General features: G+C 42.7%; 1 protein-coding gene across 2 annotated transcripts in view; it reads left to right on the top strand.

Moving 5' to 3' along the window:
* The window catches only part of fgfrl1a (fibroblast growth factor receptor like 1a), a 101,399-nt gene that overhangs the window by 33,027 nt on the left and 54,197 nt on the right, over positions 1 to 14,175 (top strand). The window contains exon 3 of one of the 2 annotated variants that reach the window (XM_049585890.1): positions 7,958 to 8,230. The exons of the other annotated variant lie outside the window; for it this stretch is intronic. Coding sequence (XP_049441847.1) covers positions 7,958 to 8,230 — 273 coding nt within the window. The remainder of the gene's footprint in view (positions 1 to 7,957; positions 8,231 to 14,175) is intronic. 2 annotated transcript variants of the gene reach the window in all.

Here is a 14,175-nt window from a genome sequence, read left to right as displayed (position 1 = left end):
AACCATGCCAAATATTACACACTGGCCCTTTAATATACTGTTGTACAATATTAGCTAATATTACTGTTGTGTAATGTTAGCTATAAAGCCCTGTTTCCACCAAACAATTTTGGTATGGTACCTTTGGAACCAAAAGTAACCCTTCAGACATGGTACCTAGACTCTAGCGTTTCCACCACAAACACTACTCCTTTTTAATGTGGGCGGGGTTGTTGTCACTCACTGCTCTGTCCAGCATGCACTGTATTTCCTCCTTTATCAGTCTGCACCTTTTTTATCATCCACAGAACGGAGTTGCACGCCGACATTTTCAGAACAAAATAAAACAGGCTGCAGTGAGAGTCTCTCTCCATGGGATATTTAAAAATAGTGGTTTGTGCCTTTAGTCCTTCTCAGGCAAGCTCGGGGGTGTAGTGTTGCTGGAGCCCACAGGAATGACGCTCTGCGGGTTTTTTTGTGAGGATTGAGAAATATATGAAGATCCACTCATTCCTAAAAGTTTATGTCATCCAAGAGAGACACTAAAAACTAAAGTAATGCTCAAAGTTGGGTGACCAAAAAGGGGGATGGTACGGAACAGTTCCAGCGCTATTATCCACAACTTTTCACAGTGGAAACAGGAAAAATGGGTACCAAACTGTACCATACTACTTGGTAAAAATAGGGCTTAAGATGCTAAAAGTTGGCTCTGTCACTGTGTTTGTGACTGTCCCAGACGTGATGCTTAAATTCCAGCAGCAGTAGGTGACTGATAAACAGAGAGCAAGAGAGTGACAAGGAGGGGCATGGGAAACTCAATACACTGCGCGCAGCTCTACAGTGACTTGAAATTTGACCTGTTTTAAATAATCAAATTTGAAGTTGCTATGAATGGACAGAATTGAAAGGTTGCACAGAATTCCCAGGTATTGGCCGAATTTGCATCAGTTGATACGATTCGAAATCCTGGAGGGGCTGATCAATATTTGTGGTTGCGTCTTCAGGCTCCAGCTTCATACGGAACAGACAGATGTGAAAACGGTATCATTCCTGTCATCTAACTCTCATGAAAAAGCATATTTCCCAAAAAGTCAAGCTTTTCCATAAATGGGATTTAAGCAGTGTATTTATTTTGGGAGTAACTAGTAAGAGAACAAAGTGTATGAACTGATTTCTGCTCTGCTTTATTTGGCCTTCAACTCCCATCCATGCAGAGGATGTGCAGCTCCGAGCTGGAAGGTTCTGCCTCTGTGGGAGTAGTGTGTGTCTGACGTGGGCTGTGTTTTCCTGTCATTAGGCTACAGAATACCAGACGTGCACGCCTAATCTACCTACACACTCCCTGCGTATAAGGGGAAAGAAAGGGAGGGTGTGCACATTGTGTGTGCGCTTGTGTGTGTCTGGAGGCCGACAAACAATCTTCAAGGTACTTTAGATTGTCATGGGGAGGCAGTTGCAGGCTAGGGAGCACCATAAAGTCCCAGATGGACTAAACAGACCAAAGATTTAAAGGCCTGCAATTTTCTTTCCTCCACCACACACACACACACACACACACACACACACACACACACACGCAGACACAGGCTTCCTAAACAGCATATAAACAGACAAAGATGCTCAAGCACAAAGAGACAGAGACTGTAATTAGCCTTATATGATACATACTGCATGTGTAACTCCTTTTTTTACATTCAGCACCACATATATGTTAAAAATGACCCACACATGTGCAGAGACGCACACACACGCACACATTGACCGTGCGTGTCATGAAAGAGAAGAATAGATTTTTAACTCGCTCCAGTTTCACCCCTAGAGACAGATTTAAAAAGACTTTACTTCGGTCATGCACCGTGGAAGAGGAGGAGGAGGAGGACCGCGATGAGGAGGGCAAGGAAGGGAGGAAAGCAGGCCGCTGGTCTGTGTTCCCCTCATCGGGGAGAGAGAAAGGGAGGAGAAGAAGAAGAAGAGGGGAGGCAGTGGAGGTAGATTTAGGAGAGGTTAACTGCCGAAAGTTGAGAGGTTCAGTTAGAGGTCCTGGGTCTGTGATTCTCTGGGGAAGAAACTGGGGAAGTTATGTGTGTGCGGATCCGAAAAAGGCAGGAGACCAGTAAATCACACAGGAGAGAAAGGAGAGATACTGCAGTGGACGAAGAGGATGGTGTGAATGAGTGTGATGAAAGAGAAAAGAGAGAGCAGGGAGTAAGAGAGCAAAATAAAGAGAGAGGTAAAGAGTGATGACAGGGGAAAAGAGAGGACAGGAGGAGGTAGTAATGGGTAGCGAGGGGTTGAGGGCAAATAGAGAGGTAGCAGGGGAGTAGTGAGAGTTCAGTGGAATGAGATTTCAATCTGTTGGAGGAAGAAAAGAGAAGAAGAAATGAATAGAGAGGAAGAAAACGTAGGAACATTAAAGGGACACGGTGTGTAAAGACAGTGGGGAAAATGCAGAAAGAAGAGTGAAAGTGAGACAAATATGCAAAAGACAGAAAGAAGCAGGTATTAAAGAAAGAAAAGAAGAATGGCAGAGGGAGATATACAATATGTAAAAAGAAAAAGCAAAACAGAAATTGAGAGAAGAGAAGGAAATCAGGCTAAAAAGTAGGAAAAGGGGAATGAGTGAGCTGTCCAGCCCTTGATGAGAAAGCCATACAGCTCAACGACCACATTCCCCGTCCAGGAGCGAGGAGGACGGAGGGAGGAGAGGCTCCCATGAATACCTCTGTGTGACTAATGTCTTTTTCACACATTGCACCTCAATCCATCCATCATTGTGTCCACCTCCTGCTCCCCTGTTAAAACAACAGTCCGGCGTGACAGCAAATGCTACAAGACTACTGTTCTCCTTTTTTATAATCAGCTCGATGTGTACGACTCTGCTTCACCTTATTCATCTCTGACATCTACAGCTGCTCATTGGAGGAATAAATCAAGATCCTTGTTTTGTTTGGTTTAGGTGACAGTTGACAGCTGGCCACTGCTAGTCAATGATGTGACGTCTTTTTTTTTTTTGAATGTTCTGAAGTCTGGGACCCTGTAGGAAGGATGTGAAGCCATGATGGCTGCTGTTGCTCATGCTAAACTCTTCATAAAGAAATGCAAAACAATGTACGAATATAGATGAATGCAGCTGATGGTCTGCAACTAAAGATTTTTCATGGGAAAGTCTTTCAGTCGTACTTAAAATTGCAAATGTCAAAGAAAAACATCAGTAATTCATTCATTCATTTATTTTTAGTTCAGTGTCTTGCCTTTTTAGGCTCATCCCACATGGGATTACAACACACTTACTGGACAACCATCCTCTGGTCTCGCATGTACAAAACAAAACATGAAAACAAACTTTACAGATTATCTCCATAAAGAGCCCTCTTTCTTTTCTCCCAGACTTTCTCCAGATAACTAATTATAACATTTAAACCCTACAGATACGCAAATGTGGCAGCATCATTAAAATGAACTCTGACAGGGCTAAAAACACCATCAGACAGGTTTTAAACAAACTTTTAAAACAAGCCGAACTTATGTGGAAGAAAATTAAATCCATAAATTACGTGATAAGTAAAATTACACATCTGTCACATTTACAGACCAACTGTTATTGCTGTGGTAGTTTTTCCTTGCAATTAATCATTTCTGACATTTTGGGGGCACTCACTTTTGGTTTTACCTTCAAATTAGGTGTTTTAAGTAAGGTAGACAAACTTATGGCTTGTTTACTTCATCGTACCACTTGAATCTAGTGATGCAACCGTGTTTCCAGAACTTACTTTAATGAGTAAAACATTACAACCAGTGGAACAGTGATTCTCAACAAGTGGGCCATTGCTCATGGAGGGCCTCATAGTGTCACTTAGTTTAGATATCTGCTTTGATATACTGTTTCATGTTTGCTCTTAGCGGTACAGGAGTCTGTTAATGTACTGCTGATGAAAACTCAACATTTCCTTACAATGCAGCTTCACAATAAAAGCTTCTACATAACAAAATAATGGGGGACTTTTATTGTATAAATTTGTAGGAAATTAGCACCAAAGTAGAGAAACTTGGTCAGCAGCTTTTCTTTTATAAAAACAAGTCTACTCATACCACAGGGAGGAAGAGTAAAAGCAGGAGCAGCCACAGTGAGATGTTGAAGAAGTGTTGCAGACAACAGGCTCTTACCCCCAATTTCCACATACTCTGTCTGCGCCGTAGATCTGGAGCAACCGACGGCACGTACCCTCACCTACTGGATGCATTTCTGGAGCACCATGCCGCATAGCGAAGCCGCAAGCTCACACGTGGGAACTGCGAAATCACGCGATAAAAAGCACCATTCACTCCCAAAACTGCTGCAATTTCACACCACGTCTTCTCCTTTCAGCTTGTATCCTTGTTGAAAGGATGTGTGGTGTCATACAAAATACTATGGTTTTCCACTTCAACTATGAGTTTCTCCTCGTCCATCTTTCCTCGGACCCTCGCACTGACTGACAACTTGTGCGACAGGATGTGACGTGATTTTTAAAAAAGAGTTTACAATCCGTAGTCCGTGCATTGTGTTGTATTTTGAAATTTTCCAGATGCTGTGTGCGTTCCGTTTCCAGTTTGGTGCGATCTGAGCTACATGGCTTGACGTGCTATGGACGCGCAGTCACTGAAAAATAGACCTGGCGCGTTTCTCAGACGAAGCGGAGCACCGCGGTGCGCTGTGGAAATGAAGCTATTCACTAGAATGGGAGTGTATATGCTGTGCAGTGCGCGTTGCTGTATGTGGACATTGGAGGTTACTGCACTTCTGCAAACAGCTCATCTCCAACAGGTAAACTTCTCTGATCTGCCCTCGTGTGTGATGGGAAAAAAAAACTTGCAGCAAAATCATAATGGGGAGTTGTGGAGCTGCCTGCTGCATTAAAACGTCATCACTCAAGACAAGCCGTCATCAGTTAAAGACACACCTTCAAGCAACAGTTGTAGTGGAGAAGCAAATCAAACTTACAAAGTCAAACCAAACCAAGCCAAGCCAGCACATGGGAAAAAGCTAAAAGTTGTTCAGGAGGTAGAGTAGGTCGCTCAGTAACGGCAGAGTTGATAGCTCAAACCCCATCTCCTCCTGTTTTTACCTTCCATCCACTTCTAACTTTCTTCTAGTCCACTTGTGGGACCCCGTATAATTCCCCTGTGACCACATCCCAACTTCCTGTTCCCTTACTTCTGCACAAATCAAAAAAAGCTGACTAAAAACATGTGTATTAAATCCCTATTTCACAAGGGCAAATTAAAGGTATCAGGCTGTGTTAATTCCCTTGTGATAAGAAAGAATCAGACAAGGGGGCCATAAATTAAACACACCTTAAATGTTTATATTCGAGGTGATATGTTTCTTTATCAGACTAAATGTATTCTTCTAGATAAGGCACGTTGTTAAAATTAAGCCACCCTTTGTCCTTCCTTTAAATCTTTCTTGAACTACAGGACACGGCCTGCAGTGGGTTGTTTTCTTATGGTTTTTCCATACAATTGCCTTTTGTAGTTAGTTAGGGCACTTTGTCTGCTACATGGTTACCTATTATGTGTTTTACTGCTATATTTGGAGCGTATTGTTTTAAGCCAAAAGGAGTAATGAGAAGACATGTACAGTATGCTTCCATATCTCTATCCTCCTGTTTGCCTTTGTTTGTACTGCTCTCCTTTTCGGCCATATTTCATTCCCTGTCTCTCCTCAGACTTACTCCCTTAAATTCCATCCTCCCTCATTCCCTTTTCTTTCTTCCCTAACACCTTCCTTCCTCTCTTTTTCCTCGTCCTCCCCCCTATTTGTTCTCTCCATCACCCCCACTTCTCCACACAGTTTCCTCCCACCTTCCCCAGTCAGTCAGCCTGCTCCTTCACCTCCCTCTGTTTATCTAGTGTGCAGTTTCACAGTAGAGCAGCTACTGAGCGGTCAAGGTCACGCCTGATTTTATGTCTCGACACGACATCTCAGTCCATATTAGCTTAGCTTTGTGTTTGCTCCCTGGGGTCTCCATTGTTGTCTGTGATAAAATGTCAGTGTTTAAGCTAAGCCATAATGAACTTCTTAAAGGTCAGAGGATAATTCCTGTGTGTGTTAAATACCATATCTTGAGGCGTCTTTAGTTCTGAGAATGGTGGTGAAAATGAGAGGTGTGGCGCTGCAAACATGAAGATGATGAAAACACATTTCGAGAGGTCATCTTAACCTTGATGCTGAAGCTGTCGACACACCTACTTCACTCAAAATGTCTCCATCCCTCACGCGTCCCTTACTGTGTGGATGCAGCCACACATACTTGGTGAAACCACTCTTTGCACAGTGCATTAATCTGGTAATGGGCACGTCCAGGGTATCCCTCAAAGCACTGTCAATAATAATAATAGAACATCTTAACTATTCTGATATTTAATCAGTCATGGCAGTCATTTTTCAAGCACAAATTGTGAAATACTCCAAACATATCTAGCTGCAGCTTCTCCAGATTGTAGATTTCCTCCTTTCTTTGACATAAATGATTGTAAACTGCACGTATTTGGCTGGACTGCAGCGTGCGACGCCAGCCTTATGAACACAAACGTTTGTCCGTGATTAATTGAGTGAGTGAGGGATGAACTGGCTTGAGTGAGTGGTGATGGAAGTGTTGGCATTTCCCCATTGGTTGTTGCTCATTCGAGATGACAGAGCAGTGGGCGCTGACACTCCTGTATAACTGTAGCCTAATCCTAATTTTCTGTAACCACTGTAGCATGATTGCACAGTGGAATTAGCGAGCCAACTAGATAACAGAAAGCTGCTAGCTTTTCCCACATACTCTTGACACAGAAAATGAAAGCACATTGCTGTCGTCAGATAAGTGACATCTTGGTCTTATTTTTTATAAGCATGGTGGAATGAACTAGCTAACTGCAGTCAAAATGCCAGTTTTAGACAGAGAAAGACAGGCTAACCTCATCAGTTAGTTTGAAGAAAGACATTTCTATATGGCAAACAAGCCTTAAACTTTACGTGTTACAATGTCAGAACGGGTTCTGTTCGTTATGAGGAGAAGTGGAAATAAGATGTCAGAACGGGTGCTACCACCTTAGTAACAGCTAATTAGAGGTTGACCAATCAATCAGTTTTGTGGATTTATCTGTGTCCATAGGATGTTTTACAAACTGTCGTTAAAGGTAGAACTTGGCTTTGATAGTGGCTGATTGCTGCCAGGCCTCCACCTGTCACACAGGGACGTACTTCTCCAATTGGAGCTGAAGAGGGGAGGGTTGTGTTAAATGATACGTATTTACATGAATTTTGGGCTGGACCACAACAACAGGACTGAGTCCATGACTGAAGGAATGCCACCACTTCCTGTTCAAATTAAAAGCTCTTTGAGGTTTCATACACAGTCCAGCCATATACTACGTTTTGACCGAGTCTTGTTGGGTTTTAGACAGCTGGTCACACAACACAAAATATTTAAAGAGGTCACTTTGGGCTCTGGAAATTTCTAGAGCACTTTTTCACTGTCTTTTGACTTTTCATTGACAAAAGAAATAGTCAAAAAAGCAGTTGATAATGAAAATATTCATTGGTTGCATATATACAAGCCAAACCTGATTACAGGCTGTTATCAGTGGATCATATTCCCTACTAGAGACGTTGTATCTCTGCCAAAGTGTGTCAGAAGACCTATTTAGGAAAAGATCTGTGTGCAATTAAACAGTGTAAAGACTAATTAGACTACAGTAGCCATGGCCCAGTGATGTCCAGTGCAAACAACTGGACTTTGCTTCCGCTGCTAACAAAAATGCACTCAGGTCACCTGGTTGTTTACACTCTCTGTAATCTGATTTATTAAACTTTATGTTACTAGTCTGAAGAGGGAGTTTCTCGGTGGAGCGGTCATGAAAAAAAATTGTATATATATCTGAAAATATGACTTCATTAAATTAACTTCATAATCTTAATAACTCCCCTTTTCCCTTTCCACTCTTTAAGGTCCACCTAGGGTGTCAGAGCGGGTGGCCCACCGGCAGAGCATCCGCCTGGGTCGCACCATGAAGCTGCCCTGCCCCGTGGAGGGTGACCCGCCGCCGCTCATCATGTGGACCAAAGACGGCCGCAACATCCACAGTGGCTGGACACGGTTCAGGGTGTTACAGCACGCTCTGCGCATCAAAGAGGTGGAGACTGACGACGCAGGGACTTACATCTGCAAGGCTACCAACGGGTTTGGCAGCGTGAACATCAACTACACACTCATCGTTATCGGTAAGTCTGTAAAAACAATTTAGCTATGACATGAGACACCAGTACTGAAACACACGTCTACAGACTTGATATATTACTTAAGTACTATTAAACAACAACCCAGAGTTATGTGCTATACAGCATTTTTCAGACAAACTTGGCATAAATCTACCACTGTCAGCAGTTGCACATAAAACGATTTGGAAGACGACGTGATTGTACAGGAGAAGTCTTGCTGAAGCAGTGTGGGGGTGTATATTTTTTTGGGCGAGTGTTTGCGTGTGTGTTCACATGATGACAGACTGATAAAAACCAGCCATCCATGAGCAAAGCACAAGATCTTGCTCTTTTATTTCTTTAATCCTGTCTTGTTTCTTCCCATTAATTTAAGTTTGCTTTTGGTCTACCGTACTCACATCTTCTCTTCTTCATCACACGTGATTTTTCAGTCTTTGTTTTGTTCCTTTTTCTGTCTGTTGTGTGAGTATCCAGGATATAATTAGCCAGGATAGGTTGGTGGCGCCATTATACAGTAATCAAGTCTGTGTAGTTCCCCAGACAATGAAGCACTGCTTTTGTCTGAGTTTGTGTTTGTGTGTGTGTGTGTGTGTGTGTGTGTGTGTGTGAGACAACAATTGTTGTGTTTGTGTGTTCCTGTATGATTATGAACGAGGCATTTGTTTAAGAAGATGCTTTTGTGTGTGTGTGTAGGACTTGCGTCAGTGTAGTATGAAATGTCAAGTCTGTGTGTGTGTGTGCGTGTGTGTCTCAATTTTGATGATTCTATAAAAGACACATTGTTGTGCCTTGTTCTCCCTCGTTTTTTCTTTTTTTTCTCAACATAATCATTTTCCAATTTTACATCCAGAAAGCTGAGCCAGTTGTCAGCATGTCTGGATGTGTATATTTTTATGTGTTTGTCTCAGTCGTACAGACTGTGAGTTGTCATGTGGTGACTGTAGTCTGTGACCGTGTGGATTCTGAAAACCTTCCTGCTTAAATACAGGTGGGTGTCTTTCTATACGGGGACTCAGATAGCTGCCCTCCCCCCCATTCATGTAAACAAAATACCTGGAGGGAAAACAGTGTGCCAGTGCACATTCACAAATGCATGTCAGTGTGTGTCTATGTGCTGCACTGTTTCTACATCCCTGTGTGTGTGTGTGTTTGTGTGTGTGTGTGTGTGTGTGTGTGCCCATCATTCCATGTGCTTGTCTACATGCCAGTGTGTGTGTGTGTGTGTGTGTGTGTGTGTGTGTGTCAGGTTCCAGCGTTCCAGAGAGTCTGACTAAAGCATCTCCCTCTGCCCACTGTCGGCACTTCAAAGACAGCTCGAGTAAAATGATACAGATATTACCAGCTGATATTTTCTGTATTTTAATGAGTGCGATTAAGTTTTTCGTACCCAAAGTGGGAATCTTTAGTGAAGTCCTGCTGGCAGAAAACTTTCTTGCACCTTATGTTCATAACACTGTTTGATAATTAATGGTTTGGGACAATAGACTGATTAACAAACATACATTCTTAAAAGACAGTCTAGATTAGTTTTCTTCTTATAGATGCAGCAGTATTGTCACTTTCCCTGAAGGTACTTTTCTGTTTCTGTCAAGTTTGCATTCCAGTTGTAGTTGCATGAATACATTTTTATCCTCGATGAAAAAGCCAGGTGATATGGAGGAAATCAAACATCACAATGTTTTTACCAAATACATTTGATACAATGACAATATTGTGGGGTCGACTGATGGTACTTTCACATTATATTTACACAAGATTTTTGATAAATAGTCATCAGTAATGTGAATATGATGACCAAGTGGGTAAAAGCAAACCAGCTCGAACTGCCGAAGAAATTTAGAAAATTACATCACTTTACTGTAATGCAGTCTTTAAAACTAGTAAAAAACAGCACTTACAGTATTAAAATATCCAAAATCTAAGACGATATCTGGTCTCATATCAATATAATAACAATATATTGCCCAGCCCCTCTTGTTGGCACAATAAACTGGCATATTGACAGTAAATAGTAGGTCTTTTATTCTGCACTAATCATTATCGGTATGTGATCCAAAGCTGTATCGGTCTTGACCTGAACTTCAAAGGCAAGCTGGCATACAGAGGGCAGCGGGGTGTTGGGGGGGCAGCAGCTGCCGCTGAGGTCATCCAGGCAGACAGCTGCTGCCTCTCTCTCTCTCCTTCTCTCACTCCCTAGCTTCCTCATTCGCTCAGGCTCATTCATTGTCCCTTTCATTCACTTTCATATATGTGTGCACACACATACTGTATCCTGCAGAAACAATGGATTGGGTGAACCCACATGAGCGGAGTTGGATTGTGTCATTTAATTTAGTGTCACTGGACACTAAAGACATATTCACACCAGACTAGTGTTACCAGGGGACCTCGTTATTTATACATTACCCCCACACACATCTGTGTTTCGTGCACTGCATTTGCAAGTGACATCTGTATTGTACTCAGATTTACTGACACTATTCCCCGGTAGCAATGTGCAGGTCAGGCTGTTTTTTAATACCTGCACCCACCTGACCTGTCATGAGAGCCAGTCCGCAGCACCCAACCTGCAAAAAATATGCGTTAATCAACCACCTGAACCTTATCCACAACCTGCTAACTGCACTGTAGTCACACTGTTGTCAGAACTGAGGACTGGGATGAGGACTGAGAGCCACAACATATGTTTGAGAGAGAGGAGGGAAGAGAAGGTGGAAGGTGGACTATTGCACACCATGTTCCTATGAGTTATCAGTAACTGAACGCTGCCTTGTAATTTTTTTGACCTGCCCACCTGATATTTTTTAGTAACTTGTGGGTTGTTGGTCAACCCGTGCACCATTGTTCCCTGAATATGATGTCAAGGCTTGGTTTCATGATCAATCCATTCTGTGTAGTGAGATAAGCCTTCCGACTTTGCACCCAACATGCTGTCAAAACTTTAATCTATAATTGCCAATGCAGCCTCCGTAATTCTCAATCAGGAACCCCCCCCCCCACAGATTCGAGGTTGCTGGACAGCGGCACGCTGGAGACTGATTTGTTTGCCCACAGGCAGCTGCCATGGCAGGACTGCGTCGCTGCATCCTTGATCTTCGGTTTTCCAGCGGACCATTCGAGCAAGTCCGGCTTCTCTGCTGCTAACACTGCTGCCGGGATACAGCTGAGGAGGAGCCGGCTGCTAATGCTATGTACTGGGACACTGCTAATGCTGCTTGCCGTGCTGCTGTAGCTCAGTCGTAACTGTAACTGATGCTGAGACTCTACTGACTGCGTGACTGGTAGATAGCAGTGGGTGGCGCAACAGGCCAAAACACAAATTCAAAACATAAACATGAGTTGCGGACCGTAAATTTTTTTTTTAAATGCGAATATTCTGGCTGTACTATTGTTGTCGGTGAGATCAGTATGTTATATGAACATTATTCCATAGTCTCTCTGACATATTAGGAGGATTTTCCGACTATTTGCTTTAGATTTCTTACATATAGCTCCTTTAAAGGCCCTTCTAGGGACGGGCATTGGAAATTAGCAGTAGCTATAAATGCTGTGATACATTGCAATGGTTAATTGCTGTGCAATTTTCTATGTATATGTATCTGTCCCTATCAAATAAACATGAAAATAAATTGAAACCAGTAGGTAGCCTGTACAGACATGAACCTAAACTCTAGATCTCTTTTGCGTCTTACTGTGGACGGTACTCTTAAATGTAGACGTCACAGCTATAGCTCTCACTGTATTTCTTTTTCATCAGCAAAACACAGGAACGTCAAAAGAACAGGCTGAAGTGTTTCAAGTCTTTGTTGTTGTTGATTGGATGTTTAAAAAGTCTTTGTAGAGCAAGGCTGACAATGCGCTCCACCTTTTAGCATCTGATCGGTGTGCTAAGTACCTCAACAGAGGGGTAAGAAAACAATGGGAAGGTATGGCGCAGTTCTGTTGGCACCATCCACAATTTCTGGCAAATGCAAAAATAATCATTTGCATGTGTGACGAACTAAATTAAACTGAACTGGACTGCTTTGTGGAAACGAGGCTTAAAAGTCTTAAAAAAACGGACATGTATTCTGGTTAAAATTGCCCCAAAAAACTCACACATGAAGGTGAGAAGGTAACAAAACGTCTACACCTTACTGCATCATATTACGAGCAAACTTGGATCAGGAAATTTGCCACCAAACGTTCACGTGCTGTACAAGAATACGAGGCTACATCACTACATGTTTGCAGATCATACAGATAGTACCCAGAGATAATTTATGCTCCACCAGGTTAACCTTCAAAGATGACCCCTCCCTGTAATTCAAGCCAGGAATCATGCCACAGCATCTCCTCAGAGAGGCAGTTAGCATGGATTGCAGTGTTTTCATAGCTGGAACAATCTGCATAGGCAATGACGTTCAGAGCGTGGGGGTGATGAGGGCGGATACAGGGGTGCAGTTGTCTCCATCTAAGAAGTGATGGCTTGTGTTCATCAGCTAGTAGTGTTGTTTTCTGCTTCTCTTCTCAGTGTTCCTCCTGCTGCTGCTTTGCTCTGCCTCCTCCCAGCTCTCCTCCTCCTCCTCCCTGCTTTCATCTCATCTCCTCTCCTGTGTGGTCCCGCGGTAATTATTCTATGACCGCTCCGCTTCACAGTAATGAGCCCACACCTGCGTCTTATTGTCCCTACCCTCTCAATTTCTAACCCAAAGTATCTTTAACACCTTTTTCCTATTAACACTCAATCTCAGCCCTCATTCCTCCTTCCTCAGCCGGCCTGGCTCATTTTTTCTCCAACCACGCTTTAATTTGTATCAATATTTTCACAGTTTCCCATTTTTCCCGGACGTAATAGCATTGCCGTAAAACATCCACTGTACCACTGCCCAGTGGTTGGGAGTGATGGAGAGGCGTTTTTGTGAAGGCAGGCTTTTGTTGGCGGAGGAAATTAGAAGATTCCTTTGAGTGTTTGTTCTTTTATTGTGTGTAGGTTGGCAAATGTTTGCGTGAGTAAATAGTGTGTGCGTGTGTGTATACGTGCATGTTTATCAGAGGGGCTGTGTATGTATGCGTTGGTGTGCCCAGATTTATGGGACCACCAGTAAAGTGAAACTGAGAAAGATATTTTTCTGCTCAACAAACCTCAGCGTCCTTCAAAAAACGGAGCGCCAGGAGAGCTCTTGTTTCTTCCTCCCACTCCTTCTCTTGATCTCTCTTCTCTTTGTCTCTGCTGTCTGTCTCTCGTAGTCACTTGTATGAAATTCCGAAATTGTTCCCCTCCTCGCAGAAGAGTGAATGATAGAAAATTTATAGTTCAAACCAGATGTGATGACAATGGGAGCGTGTCTGGAGCAGAGATGGGAGGCTGTGCGTAAGAAAGAAGGAAGTAAGCGGTCTGGAGTCGTGTGTGTGTGTGTGTGTGTGTGTGTGTGAATGTGAAAATGCAGTTTTAACTTTTAATGAAAATTTTCATCAACACACTTTTGTCTGAGAGTGTGTGTGTGTGTGTGTGTGCATGCAGGTCCAAGTGACTGGTGTGATGATTTGTGGTGATTTAAGAGCTCAGCCATCGCAGCTGACATCTGGTCGTAATTGGAGAACAAAGAGGAAAAGACAGGCAGAGAAGATATCAAACGTAGACATACTGTATGTTTGAATAAATTAGCTTTTACGTGATTTATGTTCGTCATGCAGCAGATGCGTAATGAGTGTTGAAATGAGAAAAATGGAAGTGTCAGATGAAATGTGACAAATGGAAAATATACACAAAACAGGACTTGGTGGAGGATCGTTCAGGAAAAATGATTCTGTTCTACATTTTCTCAAATAAAGCTCTGCAGTTTTATGCCAGGATTAGTTCACTAATGCTGCTGAACTCAGGGTAAAATCAATTATCACTTAATGCAGACTGACATTCTGACGTCATGCGGCTCAGTCCTGATTATCATGACAATTCACTGTGATGT

The sequence above is a fragment of the Epinephelus fuscoguttatus genome, linkage group LG9, assembly GCF_011397635.1.
Source record: "Epinephelus fuscoguttatus linkage group LG9, E.fuscoguttatus.final_Chr_v1".
NCBI classification, from domain to species: domain Eukaryota; kingdom Metazoa; phylum Chordata; class Actinopteri; order Perciformes; family Serranidae; genus Epinephelus; species Epinephelus fuscoguttatus.
Note: the sequence above shows the minus strand (reverse complement) of the source record. Positions and strands in the feature narration are given on the sequence as shown.